Raw genomic sequence first — 14,989 nt, forward strand, 5'->3', positions numbered from 1 at the left:
CATATTTGTGATCAAATATGCGCATAAATTATCGAAAAATGTAAACGGCAAACTGATCCTGACGGTCAAAAATAAACAAAATAGATAAAACAACTAAAATGTATTGAAACAACTTTGCCCTATATTTCGGTTTGCAATACAAACCTTTCTCAGGGGCTGTTCCCAGGGTCTCTCTCTCCGGCCGCAAGGTTTCTGCATACTGGGCCAATTCCCGGGGGGGAGGGGGAGGGTTACTCGTGCTAAAAACGTGTTGGCATTTTGAGGTAACGAGCGTTCTTCTGATTGGATAGTAGCCCCGGATCGAAAACAATATTCCTTTTCGTTTCTGAGGACACGAAACAAAAAGTTACCCCATTTGGGCGGAGCCTTACCGTTTAGTCCAATATCCTTTGGAGCACCCCCAGGGGTTTTTTCTACTCAACAACTTCACAACATGGCGAACACAACCCAGATTCTTATAATTGGCGTCATAGGTATTGGAGTTTTACTCATTGTTATCTTGATTCCTACGAGCTTCTCTGATGTCGAATATTACGAGGTGAGTCAATGGGTTCATATATTTTATGACTTGTTTATATCGTAGGTCTTTGCACGAAAAGATTGATGTTGCATTGGGCGAATGGGCGATTGACAAAGCGTTCCACAAAGTCCGTTTTGCACAGCACCTTGTACATAGCAAAGACTTTTCAGAGTGACGATGTTTGTTCTGGCAAGATTTCTGCACAACCCCATATATTATGCATGCTGTTTTGAGTTTGTGTTGCATTGAACTATGATTTGATTTGATTTGATCAGCAACTTTGAGAATGTTCGAACTTGAAGCCCGCTGTCTCAAATGTTTGGGGTGTGACGCGCGAAAACTTGATCAACATTTTTAAAGTTATATCACGCAAGAGAATACAAGTATTTTTTTGTTGCTTTAGATGTAAGAATAGCTGTGTATTAGCAACAACATGCAATAACATGGGATCTGCAAACTGTATTCAAGTCCAGTGTCAAGGATTGGAGGCTAATATTGTTTTGTAAAAAGTGGAATTTAACATTAAGTTAAATACAAACTGGTCGAGTTGACAAATTTCATAAAACATTTGCTCGGTTTAGTGGCTTTAATTATCTTTTCAATTTTTGTACTAAAAAGGCTTGTTTTTTTTACGGTAGCATGACCGTGGAATATGTGAAACAGTTGCACACTATAAAATGAAGTGTCAGATTTCGTGAAAGTGATCACGTCCGACATATTAAAATGTCTCAGTTGCGGTTATAAATAATGTACCCAGAATTCAAGGTCTACACCCACTACTTACAACAAAGATTTACATATTTTTCTGATAAGTATGTGATAGGATGCATATATTTGCTTGCCAACATGAAAAATGTTGGTTGCATTTTGCACAATATCGTTAACCCCTTGCCTACCAGAGCCAAACACACTTAAACAACCGGCGGCCATATTGAATTTTTAATGAGATTCTAAATTTGGCTAAGCAATGGCATCTTTTCAGATAAAATATTAAAGTACACCTAGATTAAGACAATTTTAAAATGAATTTATCTCCTCTTTCCGCATTCTCTTATTGTACTGTTGACTCGTACGCCTCCCTGGCGAACTCCTTGACCATGTGCATTTGGAGGTTCAATTTCTTCGATCGATCGAGGCTTCTTCTTCGCCACCTTCATCTTCTTTTTGTTCAGACTCTTCAGAATCACATAGCTTAAGTTCTCTGTGACGTAAATCACTTATATTAGAGTCGCGATCGGCAAAAATTTCAGCAATAGCTTCATCTCTGTCGATTCTGCCTTCATGCACACCACCGCCATTTTGTAAATTGTCCGATCAAAAAGCAATTCTATTGAGTCAGCGGTGTTTCGAAAGTAGTGCCAGACCTTTCTCAACAACCGGGGTTGATTTATTCAAGGCATCGCGAACAACCAGGGTTTCAGTGCTGTCGTTTGGTTGAGGACGTATATATACGTCCTCGGTCATTGCGTGACAACAGAGAGGACGTATATATACGTCCTTGGTAGGCAAGGGGTTAATCGTTCACTAAGTAGCTAACGTGCTTATACATTCTTGGTTTCTAGAGCGGTTTTCACTTGAGTGTCGAAAGTAATTTGCATTTGCACTGGTTTTGCATTACTTTGCATTGTGATTTGTTTTAAACCATTGCGCCACTTTCTCAGCCAATCAGAAGTAAAACCAAAACCAAATGTGACTCGCTCACGCACGTTTTCCCGCTTCGTGCCGGCTACATGTATTTGCTTCGAGTTTTGATTGGTTTACTGGATTGTCTGTGTTCTTTGTGATTGGCTAGAGTGATTACTTTGGTTTTGGTTTTACGACACTCAATTGAAAACTGCTCTAACATAATGTCATAACCTGCATTGCAGCCGGTCGTGTCACAAAATCCTTGATATCATACCGGGGTCTAGTTTGTCTCCAATGCACTGGCTAACATTTCGTTGAAGTTCACAAATTTCTTTGTCATTTTATTCTCACACAGCTTGGCTTCAAAAGACGCAAGTCAACAGGTTATGTAGACATCAGTGAAGTGTACACCTCTGGTCGATATTTTGTGGGCCCAGACTACACTTTCAAGGTGTTTCAAGCCAATGCTCATTTTGTCAAGCTTGATCAGATCGGTGTCTGGACGGGGACAATCGAAATAAAAATCACCTGCTCCTTTCAGTATTTTCTGAGAAAGGACTTTTTGCCAGACTTACACGAAGCCTACAATGTTGACTACAAGCCGGTTGTCAAAGGAACAGCTGTTGACGCCATTAAAGGACGTGCTGCGGATTTATCAATTGACGATTACATCAGGTTTGTTTGACTTCCCATGAGGACGGCGCATCTTGAAAAAGATTGTCCCAGTGTTTCAAGTTTGTCATTCGTAATCTGTCTTAATCTTCCTCGGTATTTACAAAACAATTATGTTGAAGTTTCCTTTAATTTTAAAATTTCTTTGTGACATTATCAGGGCTGTCATTAAGGGCCGTAACCCGTAACACCTGTTACGGCTGAGCTCACATAATGTTACGGGTGAAAATGTTGATTGGTGTTACATTACACTTGCATACAGAATGAAATGCTACGGGTGATAACTTCAATGTTACGGCTGCATAAAAACTTAATGACAGCCCTGATTATGAATATGACTTAACTATCACAGGGTTTCTGCTATGGGTCCTAAGCAGCTAACGATCATATGTTACAAAGTAACACTTCGTTGGCGGGCAAGCTACGCACTGGGACTTCCAAAACAAAGCGACATCAATCAGCCACGCTTGGCTTTCCTAGGTTGAATGTCCCAGAGCGGAGCTTGCCCTCGAGCGAGGTGACTTACTTTGTACCATGTGATCGTGTCCCCTGTGATCATTAGCTGCAAAGGGCCCATTGGAACTGGGTCATGGCAAATTTCACTATGATGCTCCAGCTGAATGTCATGTTCGATGAGTCAGCGGGGGTCAAACCTCCAGGGATCAGGCCATGAAAAAGTTATGAGTGTAAGGTAGGGGAGACCTTCCATGACTGGAAACAGTTATCAGTAAGTTGAATTAATACAAAAACTCCTGACTAACGGCGTCTAAGCAAAATGATTTAAATGGAAATAGTGGGATGTTTCGCCTTTGTTGAACAACACCAAAAAATACTCGGCTTCTAACAATGTCATCTTTTTTTCTGTCGAAGGAATCGAGAAAAGATCGAAAAAGAGCTGTTCATAGCGCTTGCTAAGCGCCTGGATGGTTGCTGTAGGGAGACATGTCCTACTGATGAAAAAGATCTGCCCGCGTGTGGTTACTGTATTCCTAACGACAAGTGTAAGAATGATGAGAAGGGACTGTTTGTGGAAGTCAAATATTTCCAGCTGCTTGCCGTTGACGTGCATGAAGATGTTAAGAGTCGATACCTACGACAGGTCACGGAGGCGGCCGAGGAGGAACGGGCCGAGTTTGAGTTAAAAGAGAAGGTAAACCTTTCAAAGCTTTGTTACACTAGCGACATAACAACAAAACAACATGGACATAAAGAAAAGCACAGTTTATGTCCTTATGCACATCATGTCATTATGTTCCTCTCATGTTGTTATGTTGTGTTTTTAGTGCAGAATGCACTATTGTGATGGTTTAGTGGGTTGGCGTCTGCTAAACCCCTAAACCACGAAGCCGCTAACGCGGTGTAAACTTTTAATCACCGATTAATTAATTAATATCAATTAATTAATTATTTCTGTAAAGGGGGAGGGGATGGAGAGAACCTGACCGTGTGCCCGTGGTTAAACGGGGAGTATATTTACGATATTTACAATTGAAGAACTCAAGGTATATATATTTGTTTCAGAAAGCACTATGCTCTCCTTGTGGTACAATTCTTTCTGGAACAAAATACTTTGTGCTAAACGCATGCGCAGATCAGTCTACATCACGAACATTGCGTGTTTCTTCTGCAGAAGGATTCGTGTAGACTCTGTGGCGCCAAGTTAAAACCACAAATTAATTGAATTTAACACTAAGGCGTCATAGTAGTTCATGTGAAATAATTCTTGATATGGCAATGCTGTTTTCTTAGAAAAGGTGATCTAGCATCTCATAATCAATTGATAATATCTGTGTTATAATCAATGTCGCGGCTTGTTTGCAGAAAATAAATCACATTACCATATCATGTTACATCCGTTTTCGACAAAAACAAAAGTATAATGTTACATGTTTTTTGACAAAAACAGAAGTATCTCGTTTGCTGTTTCAATATCAAACTGAAATTCAAGCTATCGAAAACTAAAATAACAGGGACGTGTTTAGAAATTTTGTATTAAAGCCTAACGTGGTGTGCTTTTCAATGCGGTAGAATTCCTATAGAATCTGTGGCGTTAATTTAATTAAACTTAAAAGGCATCACAGCGATCTGCGAGAAAAACAACAGTATCATATTTCATCGGTCACTTCCTTTCCTTTAATTTGTTCTCCATCGGTTGAACTAATCTCAGTTTTATTTTGTTAAACCTCTGCCTCTTAAGGTGGCTCGACCCAGTTTTTTTCTAGCGATACTTATCAACTTTGAAACCCTCATACTTAAAGGGATTAGTGTAAATCACATATCTACTATATCACATGGATTACACATAGACTGAACTACAATATAATATAAATTTTTGGGAGATCAGAATGAAAATCACGTGGCAATGACGTCACACAGGTTTTTGCTCTGAATCGAATTTTAGCCCGTAACCGCATTTTCTCTCGAGATCCTCCACGCTACGTATGCCTTGGGTGTTTGCCTTCAGCTCTGTGGAGTTTCATCGAAATCTACAAGAGGAATTTTGAAATATCTTGGAATTTGTTTTTAGATGGTATAATTTATGCGCAAAATAAAGACAAGACTTCATATAAAGAAATTTGCTTTTTTGATGTTTAATGAGAGGATTTAGCCCTCATTCCTTTTAAAAATGTCCCATATCCGATATCCAAACCGTAAAAAGTAGGTAGACTTGCCCGATTTCCAAAAAAAAATGAAATATATGAATCATAGTGAAGCTCAGTGTTTATAGCTCTATTTACCAATTTTACGCCTACTTTTGCAAAAAACGCGATTATTTCAAAAGTCGTCGATGAATTTTCCCCAAACTTTTTCAGGGTGGCAATTGATCAGTACACTACACAATCCCTGAATTTGATGGTCATTGAAAACTTCTAAGGTTGTCTAACATAAACGCAAAATTGAGTAAATATTGAAGCGATCTCGTAGTTTTGAATAATTTTGTGCTCTGGGATTTCCTATTGTTTTGAGTTGAGCACAACACCGAATTCCTGTGCACCACGCGTGGAATAACTACGCTTGGCCACCTTCCGAAAGCTTACCGAAATCTTTCGGAATATGGTAATATTCTCGAGTTCAAGTAAACAATAATGAATGAATGAAACTCAAAGCCGGTTATGTTTTGACGCCATTCCAGTCATTTACATATGACTTGACAGCATAGTCAGAAACTTACCTCGTTTACACTTTCTTTCTTTTGATGTTTAAATCTCTTTAGCGTAGCATTCAGTACCGCGGCCTTTTTTGTTCTGCATTTTTAACTTTCAACTTAGCCAAGACGTCGACCACACAAGAAAAGTTGTGGCGTGACAATTTCTTTTCCATTGTTTTCTTTAATTAAAACGGACCATATTTCGGAAAGATTTCGGTAAGCTTTCGGAAGGTAGCCAAGCGAAGTCATTTTACGCGTAGTGCACAGGAATTCGGTGTTTTGCTCAACTCGAAACAATAGGAAATCCCAGAGCACAAAATTATTCAAAACTAGGAGATCGCTTCAATATTTACTCAATTTTGCGTTTATATTAGACAACCTTAGAAGTTTTCAATGACTATCAAAGTCAGGGATTGTGTAGTGTTCTGATCAATTGCCACCCTGAAAAAGTTTGGGGAAAATTCATCGATGACTTTTGAAATAATCGCGTTTTTTGCAAAAGTAGGCGTAAAATTGCTAAATAGAGCTAAACATTGAGCTTCACTATGATTCATATATTTCATATTTTTTCGAAATCGCGCAAGTCTACCTACTTTTTACGGTTTGGATATCGGATATGGGACATTGTTAAAAGGAATGAGGGCTAAATCCTCTCATTAAACATCAAAAAAGAAGCAAATTTCTTTATATGAAGTCTTGTCTTTATTTTGCGCATAAATTATACCATCTAAAAACCAATTCCAAGATATTTCAAAATTCCTCTTGTAGATTTCGATGAAACTCCACAGAGCTGAATGCAAACACCCAAGGTATACGTAGCGTGGAGGATCTCGAGAGAAAATGCGGTTACGGGCTAAAATTCGATTCAGAGCAAAAACCTGTGTGACGTCATTGTCACATGATATTCATTCCGATCTCCCTAAAATTTATATCATATTGTAGTTCAGTCTATGTGTAATCCATGTGATATAGTAGATATGTGATTGACATTAATCCCTTTAAGTATGAGGGTTTCAAAGTTGATAGGTATCGCTAGAAAAAAACTGGGGGGTCGAGCCACCTTAAGTTGTTTGAACATGCTTTCGTGACGGTTCCGGTCCTCGGCTTCATGCTTGAGTGAGCGTGTGACGTGTTCAGCAGACTGTGGCGAGAGCATGATCTGGCGCACGAAATGCTTTAGCGACAATTTCGGGGGAAAAGTCACAATTTTGACATTTTATGCTTTGTAATTCATAGTTTGTGCTCTGCTCGTGCACTGTTCTGAAAATTTGTAAATTTTTAGGTTGAACATGCTTCCTGTAGACTCTGTGGCGCCAAAATAAAACCGCAAAATAATTGGCTTTACAGTAGTTCATATGAAATAATTCTTGATATGGCAACGCTGTTTTCTTAGAAAAGGTGATCTAGCATTTAGCACAATTTAGAAAAACTATTACTTGAATTTATCGGTAATATCTGTGATAAAATCGATTTTGCACTGTTTGCAGAAAATAAATCATATTACCTTATCATCACGTTACATACATTTTCGACAAAAACAAAAGAATCATGTTACATGTTTTTGACAAAAACAAAAGTATCTCGTTTGTTGTCTCAATATTCAAGCGAAAGAAAATTAAAATAACTGGGAAATTTTGTATTAAAGTCTAACGTGGTGTGCTTTACAATTGCGGTAGAATTTTTGTAAAATCCGTGGCGTTAATTTGATTAGACTTTTAAAGCATCACAGCGATCTGAGAGAAAAACAGAAGTGTTATGTTACATCCATCACTTCCTTTCCTTTGATTTCTTCTCCATCGGTTGAACTAACCTCCGTATTATTTTGTATAACCTCTGCCAGAGACGGGCTTCGTGTGGAAGCGAAAAACTCTTAAGTGTTTGAACATGCTTTCGTGCTCGACATTTCTTGAAAGAAATATTGACACTACGTGCTTCTCTGCTTCATGCTTGAGTGAACGTGTGACGTGTTCACCAGACCGTGGCGAGAGCCATCCTCCGTAGGCTTTTGTACATTATGCTTTTGTTTCCCCACTAAAATGCTCCACCTTAATGCTCCATTTTGCCCACTAAAATGCTCGGTCTCCCCCAAAAAAGTCACTAAAATGCTCGGATAATGCTCATTATACAGACGTTTTTTTTAAAAAAAAATTCCAAAGTTTTTAACATGGTGTTAACTGTTAACACTTACAATAACGTACAAGTGTTGCAAGTAAAAACAACAACGTTAGAAGTTCATAAATACAGCCAAAAAAACATAATTCTCGAAATCATCTACGAGTCTAAGTACAGAAAGCAGTTGACTATCTTCAGAAATTTATTTGTAGTTGAATTTTGAGTTTTTAGTCTTCATTTTCTCTAAAAAAAATAATTTCTTTTTATTTTCTCGGGAAAAAAATAAATTTTCCGGGAAAATGCCACTAAAATGCTCGAATAATGCTCAATGCTTTTGCCTCACTAAAATGCTCGAAAAAATGCTAGCATAATGTACAAAAGCCTAATCCTCGGAGACCCAGGGGCAGTTAGGGCCTGTTTACATGGAGGGAGGGTGCCCCGGCTAACCGAGTTACCCAGCTAGAAGGGATAAAACATAGCCCGCCTTTACATGCCGAATTCACAGCCCTTCTACCCGAGTTGAGACAGCGTCATTGAAGCGTGTCACGGCGTGGGAAAACAATCTAGCTCCAAATGATTAAAGAAAAATATGACTTTTTACTGAATAATCAAGGCTTTTCGTCTTCAAACTTATTTTAATTTGATGTGCAAGTTCTCAGATATTTACTGCGTTCATTTTTGACGAAATTCAATCGAAATTCAACAGTATTTGGCCGCCAAATTGAAATTAAATTTGTTGTGTCGTGAATTAGGATAATCATTCCCATGAAAATTTCGAATTAATTAGCTGTTGCTCAAAGAAATATTTCCAGCCGACTGATAAAACTAATCTTGATCAAATAGCACTGTTTGGGTCCAGAATTTATACATTTTATGCCATTAACTTCAAATGTAGTTTAAAAACACGCGCAAAAAACTTATCCCGGCAAGCCGGGATAGCTCGGGCATAACCGTTTACATGGCAAAAAGCTATCCCGCCTAGAAGGGTGCCCCGGGCAAGTAGACCGAGTGCCCCGGCAAGGCGGGTTACCCTTCTAGCATGTAAAGGATTCAATGCGTTTTCTTAAGAAACGAATGAAAAGTTGGCTCGCCTAGGGTAGCTCGGTTAGCCGGGTAACTCGGTTAGCCAGGGCACCCGTCTTCCATGTAAACAGGCCCTTAGGGCCTCTTCATATGATCCCGGTTGACCGGGCTGGCCCAGTTACCGAGATCTCGGCTCACTCCTATTTTCTTGTAAAATTTTGGATGTGTTCATATGAGAAGGTGGGCCAGCCCGGTTACCGATATCTCGGTTTCTGCAACCGAGATCTCGACAACCGGGAAGAATATTTTCCCATATGAACGCTCCAGCCCGGTCGCCGGGACGCAACTTTTTTTGAGAAAATACCTTCCCTTTCGTAATTGGGCGGTCCAAATGGTTTAATTTTGCCTTGTATCTATTTCCACTTCAGAAATTTGCGAATTAGCTTTATTAATAAAGTTACATGGGTCAATAAAGCTACGATAGTCGCGAAAGATGCAACTTTATGTATCGCCATTTTGCCTTCGTTTCTTGAATTTTATCCCCGTCAACCAGGCTAAAAGTTTCCATATGAACAGAGGTCAAAATCCGTCCTGGTAACTGAGACAGCTCGTAAACCGGGCTCATGTGAAGAGGCCCTTAGTGGGGCGAGGGAAACGCGAGAATGCGGGTAAAAATTAGCGCGAAACTGCGGGGAAAAAATCGGCACATAAGGGCCCGTCCACACTGACCCGGGTAAATTTGAAAACGCATCTTATTTTTCCCGGTTAAGCCAACCGTCCACACTGAACCGGCGTTTTAGGTCTTCGAAAACGGAGCTTTTCAAAAACGCTCACCAATGAAGCGTATCGTTTTCAAATTTACCCGGGTTAATTTGGACGGAAAGCATTTTACCCGGCGTTTTCAAAAAACAGCGCTTCAAACTGAAAACTAAACTCATTCTACTTATTTTCAATCGAAATTAATTTTTGACTGGCCATATTGCATTCTGCACTTTCCTTTGAGTCTCTGAGTTTACGTTTGCATGAACCCAGCCAAATAATCATCATACTGATAAAAGAAACTAATCCTTTCAATTTTACGCATCCAGGTTGTTCGCAAGGAAACCGAAAGGCTTAAAAACGAGATCTACAACGAAGCCAGAGAAATTGCCCAGGATGCAAACGCCAACGCAACTGTAATTGATGCTGAGGCTAAGGCAGAAGCCCTGAAGTTGGTGGAGAAGGCCAGATCTGAAGGATTGCTGAACATGTACACAGTGCTTGGAATAACATCTGACGAGGAGAAAGCGGCTTTTAACTACCTAAGATCACTGCGTCAAAACAAAAACATCAAGCTCAATGTGGGCTACAAATCACTTGCACAATTTCAAAATAATTAACCCTGGAACCAATTAGTAATAAAGTAAGATGTTAAGAAGCTAATCGTAATTTGTCACGAAAAGCTGACAATCAACAATTTGCTGTTACTGAAGGCTGAGGTAATTACATTGTATTTCAGTGATCCACGAGACACTGATAAGCGATGATATTTTTTGATCATCGAGTTGAATAATTGTTTTTTTTCCTTCGGTATAGTGGGCTTAGAGTGGTTTTACTTAATTGTTAGTGTATAATAGTCCTTACTAATTATTAATTAGTGTGTGGTACACAAAAGACAAGGAGTAAAAAAAACAAAAGAATAACTAATTAAGGCCAACTAAAAAAGCAAATATTTCTCGTCCGGATTTCTATAAAAAAGAGAGAGAGCGGGCGCTTTTTTTGTTATTTGTTATTTATTATTTTGTTGCATTCCATACCTGTGTTGTTCGAATATCGATGTTTTTCCTCCATCGTCAAATTCCCCAGGAGCGAACTTGCAAAATAAATCCCGCAAGGTAATTGACTTATCCAGTGCAGACCTGGCGTACCAAGGCTTTAAAATTTTGGCTTGAGTTCGTATACTTTCAAACGCAGCTCAGACAAAAGCCATTTCTTACAACATTTTCAACTACGTACAAAGTGAAAGTAACGCCTGTTGGTTTTTGTTTGTTCCAACTTTTTCAATAAGAAATAATAAATAAAGAGAGGCGGCCCTAAGAAATGAAGCGGGCGGGGACAAGAAACATTTGTATTTCTTTACTTGGCCTTATTTATTATAGCGGAACATAAGAACTTATACGAAGTATTACTGCTCGTGTACTATCCCACTATCTAATTCACGGGTTAGTTACAACCACTAATTGTTCCTTTATTTGTATAATCTCTGTACAATATCGTACCTCGAGACCAGGTTTTCTAGGTTCTTGCCATTTAAGATGCCTGCATGGCTACACGATTTCATATAATTTGTATAATTTTTTTTAATGGTGGTTACTCGAAAAAAATTGCTACCGGGAGGCTTCACCCCGAAGTTTAAACCCTGACCCTTCATATACCAGTTAAACACTAAATGTTAGCTGAATCTTTCAGCGGAAAAACAACAAAATATAAGTAAAATATCATGTAATTGTGGGGCAAACTGTTTTGGTTGAAATAAAACATAAACGAACGTATGTGTTACGTGGTGACGGTTGTAGTTCAAAAGTAGGCATGAGCCATGCAAAGAATAAAGGCCAAACGCACGCAACATATCCCAACATTGTTGGGTCATGTTGTGTTGAAATGTTGCGTGCGTTTGGCCGGGCCTTCAGCCCAGAGGGGGTACTCCGGCTTGTTAATGACGGGGATGATCGAAGGATTTTTTTGGGGTTGAAATTTTCGATTCCGGGATTTTTTTGGGTTGGAAAATTTGGCAAGTATTTTTTTGTATCTTGATTTAGATAGGGAATTTCTTTGGGTATTAAAAACGAACTATGTGCCTTGGCGTAGCCTTGGCGATGAATAAACAAAACGAGCGTTCTTTGTGTTATTTTATTGCACCTCCTGGCAATTTAGGGGTAATTTGACAAGCCTGAGAAGGGATTTTTTGGGGGGTTATTTTTGGTTCAGGGATTTTTTTGGGTAATGTCGGAAGACTTTATGATTTTTTGGGTCCTGAATTTTGCCTCCATTCGATCATCCCCGTCATTTACAAGCCGAAGTACCCCCCCTGGGGCCTTCAGACAGATGAATGGAACTTATCGCATCGCATCGATAACCGAGAGCTCAGATGAAAGCGAATAGGCCGTTTCCTCCTTTTTCCTCCGCTTCAAAAACATAGGAAAATGGCTTACTTTATTTATCCCCCCCCCCCCCTCCTCCTTTCTATTTCCCACCGTTCTTGCCACTCAAATGTTTTAGTTCTGTATCTGTGTATTTCAGTTCAACAAACATGAAACGACTTCTGGCTACGACATGCTCAACCATTTTCGCGACAAAAACGTTAATGAAACCTCACGGAATATTCTGAGACTGCAAAAATTCATTCAAAAGTTAAAGGTTTCGTCGGTTACTTTTGACCAAAGTCACTTTCTATGCTTTCATATGTAAAATTTAACTTCTTAACAAGCTTACAAAACGTCTATGACATGAATATGTAATAACAGGTTTTGTGGCCTAGGGAAGCCTTTTACAAAACCTGAGGAAGAACTCCAATTCTGGGGGAACCCGGCCGGGATCTGTTACAGCAGACAAAATCTACGGAGACGACTAGAACAGTAGACAGAACTTGGGTTCAACGTAGACTTTAATCTGTAGCCAAATAATGTTTTACAGTGCAGTTCTATTAGGCGAAATAACAGGATTAGAAGGATTAGGTAATATCGTCAAGAACAAGAACGTTTACAACACTAATTACTTCCAAAGCAGTGCAGGTGGATAACAGTTAAACAAAAGGCTAGTGCAGGTTACAGTTACACTTCAACGCCAATTACACTTATGATCCGACACAACAACGGGTATACGTAGTGGTTACGGCTTACTAAACTGAAAACTAAAAGAAATATTTTCTATGTTGGCTTTTCTATTTTTTTCTATTCTTCCTGTATTTAAATTTTTAATAGACTTCCTGTAATTTAATAGACCTTTCCCGCATTCCAACGAACAATGGCGCCGAGTCGAGGGTAGGGTGGACAAAAATACAAGAACTGTATAAAAATGTCCACCTTAACGCATTGAAGTGAAATGCGTGAAAGGTCTGTTGTTTCAAGGAATATTATGCACTACAAAATTTGCATACAACAACGTGCGTGTCCAGTTTTATTTTTGGCTGGTTGGGCCTCGATTTTCGCTTTTTACAGTTATGGCATAACCCCATCGAGAAGGCTTATATGAGCTTCACTGCAGTAATAAAATTACAAGCTTTGAGGCCATGAAACTAAGCGGGTTATTAGAAAAGACCGATTGGGGACATTTTTACAAATGGGATAACCTAAGACCAGAAGTAGTGGAGTAATCAACACTTAACTTAGCGGCCTTTTTAGTGCAGAATGCACTATTGTGATGGTTTGTTGGGGCTGTCGTCCGCTAACCCGCTAGTGCGCTAACTCATTTAATTAATTATTCCTGTGGAGGGGGGTTGGGGGGGGGGGGAGCACCTGACCATACCCCCCAAGTAAAACGTGGAGAACATCTTCGTTACTTTTATATGAGGATCTCAAAGGTATATATTTCTTTCAGTAAAACCTTTGCTCTCCTTGTGGTACTACTCAACGTAATTTACACCAAAACGCATGCGCATCATGAACATCGCTTGTATTGCGTGTTTTGGGTAGGCTTCCTGCAGACTTCTTGGCGCCAAGTAAAAACCGCAAATTAATTAAATTAGATTTTAAGACTTTCAAAGCGTTTTCGTAATTAGGTATGCAAAAACTTGCACCGAGGTTTTCGGCGTGAACACCTGATAACCAGGAAACAAATATCCTAGCTGTACTGCGTTTTAAAAAACCTGTCGAAAATATGTTTTTTGATTAGATTTCTTTCTTTAGTTTTTGAGAATCGTCTTTCGTGCAGTCTGAACCTGAACTTAATTAAATTGAACAAATGTCATCGATGCCGCCGTAAAACAAACAAAAAACAAAAGTTTCATGTTATCGCATTTTCAAGGAAGACAAAAGTATTTTGTTACAAACGAACAAAAGTGTCGTGTTACGTTTGCAAAGATTAGCGTAAGGAACACCTGGGAAAGAATACAAGTAGCCTGTGAACAGTTTTTCCGAAAGTAAAATAAAGCAAATAAACACGAACATATATAAAACATCATACTTTCAATTGTTCCATATTGCATTCTGCACTTACCAAATCATCGAGATTTTTTTGTTTTTCTGTCCTCGAAGCGTGCGCAAATAATTGAAGGCATGCAGTTTAACTTTTGTGTTCTTCAGTGATATTTAGCTGTTGATAAATGTAAGACAAGCCCTCGTCAAGTGCCTACTCCATCGTCAGATGAGCCTCGGCATTCGCTTTCGCGCTGTAGCATTTTGCATTGTGCGATTTCTGCGGCGGCGTTGAGTTTATTTCATTCTTGAGACGTTCAGTTTCTTTACGCACGACCTGTAAAGGAACAAAATGTTAACAGGACGAAACTTAATAGTAATTAGACTTCGTGTCGTACAATTCCGGAAGTACAGTATGCACCCTTGGTCCGGACGAAAAAGACGCGAACGTGTATTTCTCAGCAGTGAGCTGAAATTTGTCCTGTAAGTTACTGTAACATCCAGCTAACACGTAAAAATACAACAGCTTCTGTGCTTTAATACTCGAATACCCTGTAATATCGAAAACGGTGGTTTGGTTTGACGGCCCTTGGTCGAACTTGGTCCGGATTGCACGTAATCCTATGATTTCGCAACAATTGTACAAAATCCAATCTAAAGAAGCTTCTTGCACATTTTTCATATGTTTTAGTAAAATTCTGAAAAATGAAATAACAATTTTAGATAAGAGAGCTTTATTTCGTCTCATCAACAAAATACAGTGAATATAAACTATAG

General features: G+C 39.1%; 1 protein-coding gene across 1 annotated transcript; it reads left to right on the plus strand.

Annotated features, from left to right (window-relative positions):
* Nucleotides 1-387: 387 nt before the first annotated feature.
* LOC144647389 (uncharacterized) lies at nt 388-11,632 on the plus strand. The gene is made up of 4 exons (XM_078507195.1): nt 388-538; nt 2,502-2,821; nt 3,689-3,968; nt 10,190-11,632. Exons 1-4 carry the CDS (start codon nt 434-436, stop codon nt 10,478-10,480), a joined length of 996 nt encoding a protein of 331 aa, XP_078363321.1. The 5' UTR covers nt 388-433; the 3' UTR covers nt 10,481-11,632.
* The last annotated feature ends 3,357 nt before the right edge of the window (nt 11,633-14,989 follow it).

This window comes from Oculina patagonica, chromosome 3 (genome assembly GCF_052425735.1).
Source record: "Oculina patagonica isolate OP01 chromosome 3, crgOcupat, whole genome shotgun sequence".
NCBI classification, from domain to species: Eukaryota; Metazoa; Cnidaria; class Anthozoa; order Scleractinia; family Oculinidae; genus Oculina; species Oculina patagonica.